Source organism: Vipera ursinii (genome assembly GCF_947247035.1).
Source record: "Vipera ursinii genome assembly, chromosome: 1".
In the NCBI taxonomy this organism is placed as follows: Eukaryota; Metazoa; Chordata; class Lepidosauria; order Squamata; family Viperidae; genus Vipera; species Vipera ursinii.
This window is the reverse complement of record NC_139512.1, coordinates 201,477,422-201,488,545: the sequence shown is the minus strand read 5'-3', so window position 1 is coordinate 201,488,545 and position 11,124 is coordinate 201,477,422. Positions and strand designations below refer to the sequence as shown.

Below are 11,124 nucleotides of genomic sequence, written 5' to 3'. Positions count from 1 at the left end.
TGTGGTAAGCAGCAATGTTGATACTGTACTTTCATCTTTGCAAAATGCATTCAAGGTTGTCACCGGAAAAGATCAGGCTTGAACTAAAGTTTAGCAGAAAATATAAATTTCACAAATAATGCCAAGAAATATAAAACCTCTTACCTATTTAACTAAGACGTTTCTATTGATGGCCAATGTTTTTTCCTCTTCAGTCAGAGCTGCAGATGGTAAGCAAGCTATCTTGGTAATTCACAGAAGTAGAGTTCTGCATTTCCACTCTAATCTGAATGACAGCCCAATGCTGTTATTTAAAAAAGGGCTTATCCTCAGGCTTCATGAAAAGTTGCATCTCTCCCAAGATGTTACTGACAATTCAGCAATCTGGAATTTCCCAAGTAGCACTCAGTGTAAATATGTCAAATATAAGCAGCAAACAATGCTACTATTGAAAGCTAAATTAAAAAAATGATGGTTTCTAGTACTGGGGAACATAAAAACTTCAGTTAGCAGTGGTAGGAGGTTTAGATGAGGTTAATTAGTAGCGTCATCCATAATACTCTCCTTTTTTCCTTAAATATATTTTGTCACACCTGCAGTGAAGGCACAATTCAATGGACTGCAGTCATATGGGGGGGGAATTATACAGTGGTAAGATTCCTGCTTCAAATGAACAGAAAATAACCTAACAAACATATCTAAACAGTGATTTCTCTAGCCACAATCTTTGAAATAGAATTGTTCGTATGTTCAGAGATCCAATCATATCACTGCCAGATAAAAACACAGACTTCAAGTACTTAAGTGATCCAGATTTAAAGAAATCTGGGTATGTAAACTTGAGGGAATTCTGCAAGGACACCATTTGTTATTAATGCAGAACAAGTAGATTCATCCATGGACATCACCCACTTGACACATAACTAACACATCTCCTTTCATTCTCGCCGCCTCCTTCTCCTTTCAAAAGCTTAACTTCCAAACAGCAGTTTATTTCCATTAAGCCTCCTAGTACAGATAGTCCTTGACTTATGATCACAATTGGGACTAGAATTTCTGGTTGCCAAGATCCCAAATTATGATCACATGACTATATAGATGCTGTGACAGTTAAGTGCAAGGACTGGTTGTAAGTCCCTTTTTTGGTGTTACCGTAACTTCAAACAGTGGCTAAACAAATGGCTAGAAGTCAAGGATTACCTGCATAGAGCAAGGCATTAAATACATAAAAAGGGGAGAATTAAGCACCCTTAATGTGAAACACAAGCTAGAATCCATTATACTATACTATAAATACATTACAATGCACTATAAATATCACACCCAGAACAGCACACATTCTGCTAGAGAGAATTCTCCTGAAGATGGGCTCCAGCACCAGTCCAAAAGCTCGGAAGACAAATCTTCTGGTCCCGGTGACCGACCCAGATTGGATCTTGCAGAATCCATTTATTTACACTTAACTTTTCTAAAGATCTAGTAGTTTTTGTTGTACCAAATACTTGGAACACAATTACAGTGTTAATTCTCCTTCTCCAATTTTGTTTTGAAAAGAGATCACTACAATTAGTTCCAAAGTCAACATGGCAGTACGAAACTTCATTAAAATGTATCAGCTGCAATTAAACTGCCTGCTTTGTCAGAGACTGGACCTTCGATGTGAAGCATTCTAATTTCCTATCACAAATAGAATGTCTGTAATTCTATAATTAGCTGCAGAATCTTACTGAGTTCTTAAAACTGGATTAATTAAGCAGTTGCAACACAAAAATGTTGAAAGTCTACAGAATAAACTCAAAAATTTATTATGTTCAGCATCTCTTATTTTCACCAATAATATTATGAACAGATTGACTTAAAATAGTGAAAGATAACCTTTTATATGCATGGTGCTTTACTTATAATAGCATACTCATCATTTATCAAGGTGGAGAAGGAAACTGGAGTCGTCCATTATTCTCAAGGAAAATGTTTTTACGCATATAGCAGAACTAAAGCAAAATTTGATTTTTGAAGTCTTATATTTTTACAGCATATTGCAGAAAACCCATCTACCAATTAAGAATGAAGTACTAATCCATGAAGGCTTTTCCTAGCATCCACATTAATACGACAGAACTGTTTTTTTCACACTGATAAGAATCAATGAATGGTAACGTGTATGTGGGAGGATCACTTTCTCAGGTCTTCAAAAAATTTAGCCTGTGATCAAGTAGTTTATTTTTTCTTTCTTTAGATTTCTTATTTTTACAATATGCAGTCGTGCAGGAGGCTCAAAATTCAGAGCAGGTGCCATTGTTAATGCAAGTGGCATGATATTCATTTAGCATATGGCAATGTTACATTAACCAGGAGACGCCAGGGCTATTACAAAGTAGTTGTTTGGCTGCCGATTGCCAGTCCACTCTTTTCATGCTCACGCACTACCTAGAGAGCACCATAAGGGATAGACTAGCTCCACTCCTAGGACTTGACAGCATTCTGCAGCGTCATCTGGGACTTTTCTAACACCAATGTCACTTTGCATTTGGGCGTCGCATTCAGACAGGCCCAGTACCAGTTGAATTCATACTGCCACTTGAAGGACCATTTGTTCCCACCAAAGTGATACCTATTTATATACAGTACTTGCATGTATCATGCTTTCGAACTGTTATGTTGCCAGAAGCTGAGGCAAGTAACAGGCGCTCACTCTGTCAGGTGGAGCTAGGACTTGAACCACGGGACTACAGACCTTCTCTATGACATCATTAAGCCACTGAGCAACTAGTGCCATGATTAAGAGAGAACTCAACTGTCACTTGTTCAATATAATCACTTCAGCTAGACAGCAATATTGAAAAAGAATATAAAACATTATGATTTCAAACGTGAAACATCTCATTTTAAGTTTAAAATAGCAACTTCAAATTTGAAATGAGCCATTTCAACATTACGGGAACCATTTTTGATGGTGTTCTGGTTACTCCAAAAGGGTTTCAAGCTAAAAGCCACCATTTTGGTCTCAATTTGTGTCAAGCCTGAAATATTTCCAGTAGTGTATGATAGAAACAATAGCAGAATACTTCTTTTGAAGTAAAATATTATTTTGAATTTGAAATATTTTGTACCATTATGTAGTACAGTGTCTATTCCAGGATGGCAGTTTCATTCTTCAGTATTGTAGCATTTTGTGCAACTGAATACAATAAATAGAACAGTAACTTACCTTATTCACCAGGAATATTTACTACCAAAAATTCAAACCCCCCCCACTAACCCCAATATCTGAACTTTCAAACAATCTGAAAAATTGTAAGTGTTTCAGCAGGGTTTATATGCACATTTTAAATACATGTTTGTGTACAAACCTGTACAATTCAAAGCTCTTTTACACCTGAAATGTCAGTTTTGTTAAATCAAATCATGCAATTCAAAACATACCATAAATATATTACTGCATTTGTAAGTCATTACTGTTAATGTAACACAGAATTACAATAGTAAATTCTGTGCTAATAAAGAACAGAATCACACACTCACCAGTTAACACTTCTAGAAATAGAAGCCTGACAATATTATTTAGTATACTATTAAATCAACACTTTGCTGAGTGTAAAATATAAAGTGAACAGTGAGGTAATTCGGTTACCTTGCTTCTGTTATTACAATCTAACACTGTCATATGGAGATTTTCTCCACATGCACATTCTATGCAGCCGAAGGAATAAGTTAGTCATTCCATCTTGTTTTGTTGCACTTGTAATATTTATCAGTTTAGCTATACTTTCAGCACTTAAAAGTGATTAAACTACAAATTCATTGTTTGCAGAACCTCTGTGCCTCAACAGCAAAGAATAGAGCCAAAAGGAAATTAAGGACAGCATAGAGCAAAAGGAACTGCAAAGTAACTATTGTCCGGAACAATCTGTGAATGTGGTCACCATGTTTCCTCGGCGCTGTGTCACAGTTCTGCAGTGCTTACTAGAGCCATGGAATTTGTTTCCAGTCTGCATTGTTTGCCGCTGTGTGTTATCAAACCCATTAAATGAAAACATTTTTTCCATATCTTCAAACATGTCATCAAACAGTCCCCCTCCAAAATTAAATTCTGGAAAAGCATGTCTTTGTCTCCTCTCAGCCTCCTGTTGACTATGAAAATGATTTTCAAAGTCTTTCTTTGCATTAGGGCTTTCACCAAAGAAATCAAAGTCTTTAAGGAAGCGATCAAAATCAAAGTTAAATGAGTGCTGAAAGGGGTTTCCATTCATTCGTCGTCCATCTGCATTTCCAAACTGATCGTATTCTCTACGCTTATTTTCATCAGACAAAACTTCGTATGCTGTAAAAATAAAACAAGTTATTTTAAAATCATGTAAAGATATACATGACAGGTCTTTGCATACATGATGGTGTCTTGATCAATTCAACTTTAAAAATTCTCAGGTAAAAGAGACAGACATAAGAATTTTAAAGAATAGATCAACCTTTCTCAACACGGATGATGTGACAAAGCATGACTGAAAAAAAATATTTAATTTTCTTTGCTGCAGAATGCTAGCCCTTGCACTGATATGAATTCTTATGTGTTGCAACTTAGCTGCCAACCTTCTGTGAACTATAATTTTCTTATACAGGGGTTTTCTGAGACCTGAGGCTTTATTTCCAGGGTTCTTCCAGAGTAAAAAAGAATGAGAAAGGGTGGACTGGATAGTTGCTATAATGTATGGTCATCAATAATATTAGAACGATCAAAGAGTCAGAATCAGATCAATTGGTCCATCTTTTCTGTAATTTCTATTGGCTAGCAGGGGACTTCTCCATATTGCAGGAAATACTTTTCCCACACTACTTGCAGAATCAGAGAGTGACCCACTATCAATTGCTATATCATTTCCTATTTTTAAAAAATTTAGATTTAAAATATGCCACTTCAAAACTAAGCAGGTATACTTTCGAATACATTTACAGTGAATGAGAACCATTCACTATAACTTGCTTCCAGATAGAATTTTGGTGGAAAATATCTCCTGGATATTCTTTAAAAGTTTTACAATACAGATAGGTGTCTCTTTTTTGTGGCCAAAGCAGCAGGTTGGATTTTTCCCCACCATCAGCCTTCAAAAGTCATAGGAGACGCTGCAGTAAAATAATTAGATAAGCTGAACCTCACAAAGACATATCATTTTATTCAAAGTTGTTAAAAATCATGTTCCAGACAAAATTTCTACACCCATATTTTTCTATGAAATAAAACTGGAGTGGCTAACCTGTTCTTGTAACCTTAGTGGTTAAATAAAATATCAGGAGTGGGGACAGCTAGGTTCAAATACAACTTTAGCTTACACAGTCATATTTTCCCAATCCAATCTACTTCACAGGACTGTTGCTATAGGGAAAAAATAGGCCTTGTACTGCATTTGTGTCTAAGCAAACTATAAATAAAATAGTACTGGTACTACTCTTGAGTTTTCACAATGTTCAAACCTTCTCTAAATTTTTATGTTTAACTTTCCCAGCTACCATTGTCATTTTATACACATATTTTTTATTGCAATGATTTACCACCTATGGCTATAACAATTTGTGGAAATAGTTCTAAAAAGAATATCCACAATAAAAACATGCAAAGTATATTACAAAGATAATTAGTGATAATGTTGGTATAAAGTACCTTTATTCCTAAAAGAGGAAATTAAGATTTTTGTTCATCTATTACTATCTTTGCAAAGCAAAAGGATGCAGATTCTGCATAAGTAGCAACACTATCTAAATCAGGGAACTTCCTCAAATAAAATAGAATAAATATATTTAATCCTATTCTTCCACTCAATAGAAGAAAATGTTACAATTAATTAATTTTTAGCAGAACTTACCTTCTGCAATTTCCCGGAATTTTGCTTCTGCTCCAGGGCTTTTATTTTTGTCTGGATGATATTTCATTGCTAGTTTATGAAATGCTTTTTTAATCTGCCGTTCAGATGCATTTTTTGGAACTCCTAGAATGTCATAATAACTCTCCGCAGCCAGTATTAATTCAGTTATCATTAAAATGCAAAGTGCAAATATGAAAATTGATTGTGTAGTAGCCATTGTAGGACTCCTAAGGGGAAAAAAATTAAAAATGATTCTTCTGTTTTCAACTTAATTCCTTATCCAGCTATTTCTCTAATTTTAAAAATTGTAGTTTAATAATTCAAAATAGATTATTTCCCAAACATTGCTATTAAAATAAATAAGTCAACTTTCACTTTGACAGAATTATGTTATTTATAGCCTAAACACATTGGAATAAATTTTAGCTTTCTTAATAATAGTTTCTCAATAACTAAGATTCCACATTTCCTATAATTTTTCCATTCCTACTGAAAATAATTATCTTCATGAAAGTATTTTCACATAAGAAGCAGAGTCAAGGAAATATCATATGACTTCAGCATATTTACTTAGAACCTGTAACACTACCTTGATTATACATACAACATCAGAGACAGAAAGAGCTGACAAAAGTCACTGTTAATCATCTGGAAGTTCTCAAATCCTGCTACGTTGAGTTTAACTTTAAGAAAAAATACATTTTTTCTCTCTCAGTATTGTTATTTTTTGTTTTGCTTTCTTATCTAAATAGAGGAAATATCTTTTCCTTATCAAAGAAACATATTTCTGAAATACCATAAACTAATCTGAGTTTATGGAATAGACCAGATCAATGATATAAATCACCGATATAAAAAAAAACCCCAATGCTGTTAACTGCTTTTTTGTTCTTTTGAATTGTCAACATGCAGATAATGCTTTGAGGTAAAAACTTGTTAATTATAACTTTAATCTGTACACAGGCACGTATCTTCATTAATACATGCAAATTACTACATATGCCTACACATGTCTGGTTTTTGTTGTTGTTGTTGTTGTTGCCAGTAAGGAGACCTCAGTTGGCAAGAGTGAAACAAACAAGTTGCCTCTTTATCAACCTTTCCCTCCTCCTTTCTACCAGGGCCCTCTTGAGATGAAATACTGAATGCACAAACTAGAAAAGAACCCTAGTTATAAAGATACCATGGTCTATTGGAAACCAGTACACACTTTGCCACTGTTAATGTTCTACCATTTAATGTGAATAGAAACCAACCTAATAGTAGACTGAACTACTGAACATCTTATCCATATAAAACATGAATTAAGACTGATTTCTCCGAGTATCCATGTGATTTACATTAGACTGAATAATAATGAAAGCAGGCAACCTGTTTCATTTAAATATAACATAAAATCTGCTTGGATTTAGAAATATATATTTTGGAGAAGGCAAATAATTATGGTCATCATGTCCTTAAGAATGAGTGATAACAGTTCAGTTGTAAGTTGTCTTAATATTCCAATCAGGTTCAATCAAATGTTGGGATTTCAATGGTTCTGAGTAATGATTATCATTAAACAAAGACAGGGAGATTTTAACTTTTCTTTTGGTCATGTATACCCTGCAGCGACTCAACAACACTGACATTGTGTCTAAAGAAGGGATGCAATTTTCTGCTCTTTGAGAGGTTTTAAAAAAAGCGTGTGTCTTGAACTAACCAGATTTAAAGCACCCACTGCAGCTCTTTAAAAAACAGCAAACATACAAAGAAAACCCACAAACTGTTCTTTTTGATGACACAACTTTGAAGACATCCAGAAGCTGCATACAGTTTGTGTTCATCCACTCCTGAATTCCATGGTTGGAGCCTATCACGGCTCTGCCATATTTCTAAGCAATTTTTAATGCTCTCAGCCATTAAGCACTTCAACTAATATGAGGCTTGTTCTAATATGTTCTATTTCCACTTAGTTGGACAGTTCCAGACATGTAGTATTTGACTCTTGCTACTTGAATGCAACATCCCTCACAAATTTTGGGGTTTTTCCCCCCTGGGGTGTAAGTCAAATTTGCTTTTATTCCATCAGATTTTAGTAAGTTTAAGTCTTGTTACAAATTTTGTTGTATCCACATTTTAATACAGTATTAAGCATTTTGAGATTTTGCAATTATAATTGCTCTTAATGGTTTTCAAAAAAGATGCTATATTATCAGATACAACAGTGTCATGTTGGCAGCAAATCACAGTGAACAGTTTTCAATAAAGCTAAGAGATGATATAAAATTGTTTTCAGATACAACAAGATCATGTTGGAAGCAAATCACAATGAAGAGAGCATTTTCAAAACAAGAATATTAAAGTTCTGATTTCAAAACTTTAAAACTTACATAGTAAATCCCTGCATGTTTATTTCAAAACATCAAGCATTCTAATTTTATAAACTTATGTAGGAGCTTCTGTACTACTTCTATATAGCATCCTTCTATCAAAGGATTTTATTTGCAATTGGAGATAATGTGTCATTATTTGTTAGATATGAGGCTCTTAAAATGTTTTAAATGCAAGCTGAAGCTTTGTTACCAGGTCAAGAAAAAAGGATCACAAGGAAAGAGAAAAAAGCATATTCAAGAACTCAATTTCAAGTTTCAAAACCTTGGGAATGTTAACCAATGTAGAATAGTATATGTACACGTATGCAAATTGATATCTGCAGATAGAAGCCAAGGGAGGGTTGAATGATGCAAGCAGTGTTGTGACATAAGCCCTACCTCTTTTTCACATCACAACACTGAATACATGCCCCAAAGGGGCAGGGCTTACAGTATAATGCTGTTGCACATCACACTTTAGCAATCTAGGCAAAATACACAGCATCAAGTTCACTTCCACCAATGGAAGAGTAGTGATTCATCTGAAAACAGTTTAATCAGAGCAAGCATAATGGATCTAGATAACTATGAGGATTGATAGAACAAGAAAGAATCAGATCATGGAACTCAATATTTTAATATTATGAAAAATTCACAAGCATAAACTGAATCACTATTTTGACCGTCTTATCTATATAAATTCAAAACTATCAAGATCTCAAAATTTTTCACTGAATCAAATAAAGATCATACACCATCATGAAAAATGTGTTTCATACCATAGTTCAAACTTAATACGTATACAGTATTCTATAAAATAGAATAGAAGAAACAGAATATTAGAGCAAGTGAAGTTGCAGGAAAGTTTTTTCAGTCTTATTATAAATTATAATAGGTGTTCAAACCGGTCAGTCCTAGAGGAGATCAACCCTGACTGCTCTTTAGAAGGCCAGATCCTGAAGTTAAAACTCAAATACTTTGGCCACCTGATGAGAAAGAAGGACTCACTGGAAAAGAGCCTAATGCTGGGAAAGATTGAGGGAAAGAGAAGAGGGGAACGACAGAGAATGAGATGGCTGGATGGAGTCACTGAAGCAATAGGCGTGAGCTTAAAGGGACTCCAGAAGATGGTAGAGCACAGGAAGTCTTGGAGGAACGTTTTCCATGGGGTCACGATGGGTCAGACATGACTTCGCAACTAACAATAGAAACCCACTGGACAGTTTGGGGTAAGCATATCTATGAACCTCCAGAAATTCATATATAATATGGAGCTGGCAGACAAATGAGTATATAGGTGCTATCACTCCAGTCTTCCTAAGTCATAAAAGCTCTTAAGAGCAGAAAACTCCAAATGACAATATATAACTCAAGTAAAAGACTAAAACACACGCAGCATGTTATACAGAAGCTGAAGACATTCCACATTCCAAATCCCTGACCTCATTTTTTTTTAACCACTGACTCAACCTCTTCAATGAGGTTTAAAGAGATGACTAAGTCATTACATTTATTGGACGTGAGGCATGACGTTTGTGAGCTTTTAAAGCAGGGGTCTTCAAACTTGGCCCTTTTATGACTTGTGGACTTCAACTCCCAGAATTCCTCAGCCAGCGTATGCTGGCTGAGGAATTCTGGGAGTTGAAGTCCACAAGTCATAAAAGGGCCAAGTTTGAAGACCCCTGTTTTAAAGTAATGTTTTTTTAAAAACAAAGCATTTCCCCCTTACCTTTAACTAGCTGTCATTTGTCCCCACAGACGTAATATGTGGGAAAGCTTGGCTTGAGAGACCAAAACGCTATTTCTTCTCCCCCACAAAAGAAACGAAACCGAATCCAGCTTGAAACACAAGACGTTTTCTGCCAGAGACCAAGCTAGTTTCGATAGCCTCGCTTGGTCGCGGATGGAGTTTCAGCCCAGATCTCTTGGCAACACCATTTTTTTTTCCCCTTTTAACCTTCGTGCCCCGCCCCAATTTAACATTTGGGTTTTGGGGACTAATGGCTGGAGTGCATGGCGAGCAATAGAGACAGCGGCCTCTGAGCACATGCAGAGTTCCTTTTCCTCACACACACACCCCCCACCACCACCACCCCAAGCACTAACGGCGTCTCCCCTCCTCACGTTATTTATAAGAGAGAAACGCGTGTGAAGACAAAAGGACACCTCAAGAAGAGAGACTGTGACGTGAAGGCTGCTGAGAAGAGCCCAGCGGAGGGCCAACTCGGGTTCAAATCCCCATTTAGCAAACCGCTGTTTGTTTGTTTGTATGTATGTACGTATGTATGTATGTATGTATGTATGCAGTGCTTTTTTTGTAAAAGAAAAAGGTGCCGGAACTCACACATGTCATACAACCTACTTTGCCTACCCTACAAGGTTCCATCCAAAAAAGGTGCCGGAACTCCGTTCTGAGCGTTCTATGAGAAAAATGCATGTATGTATGTATGTATGTATGTATGTATGTATGTATGTATAAAACGAGCCCCAAACCGCTGTGAAGGTGGGCGGGGGGCGAAAGATGAAGAAGGCGCCTCAAACCCACCGCTTGCTCCCTTCCGTGTTCCCGACCCGGTCAGAAAACCCCAGCAGGCTGCCCTCCCCCCCACTGCCCCGTCATCCCTTCAACTCACCGGCCGTTTCCCTCCTGAGCCGATCCCTCTTCTCCGCTTCGCGCTCGGCTGCCTTATAACCTCGGCGCGAACAAGCCAGAACGGCGGTCCTACACGAAGCGCTTCCCGATTGGTCGCCGTGGTGCACGTGGCCTGCCCGCTTTGGTGCACGTGGAAGGCTGTTGTGGCCTCGCGCAAGTGACGGATTGAACGCCGCCAGACGCGCGCCCTTTCCGGCTGGAAAGAGAAAAGGGAAAAACATAGGAGGAGGAGGAGGGAGGAGGAGGAGGGTCGTAAAATTCCCGGAAGCGGAAGTGGACGAGA

At 36.8% G+C, this 11,124-nt stretch overlaps 1 protein-coding gene across 1 annotated transcript; it reads right to left on the bottom strand.

Moving 5' to 3' along the window:
• Positions 1–3,277: 3,277 nt before the first annotated feature.
• On the bottom strand, positions 3,278–11,017 carry DNAJB9 (DnaJ heat shock protein family (Hsp40) member B9). The gene is made up of 3 exons (XM_083353098.1): positions 10,822–11,017; positions 5,835–6,061; positions 3,278–4,300 (listed from the first exon to the last, which is right to left on the bottom strand). Exons 2-3 carry the CDS (start codon positions 6,049–6,051, stop codon positions 3,870–3,872), a joined length of 648 nt encoding a protein of 215 aa, XP_083209224.1. The 5' UTR covers positions 6,052–6,061; positions 10,822–11,017; the 3' UTR covers positions 3,278–3,869.
• Between the last annotated feature and the right edge of the window lie 107 nt (positions 11,018–11,124).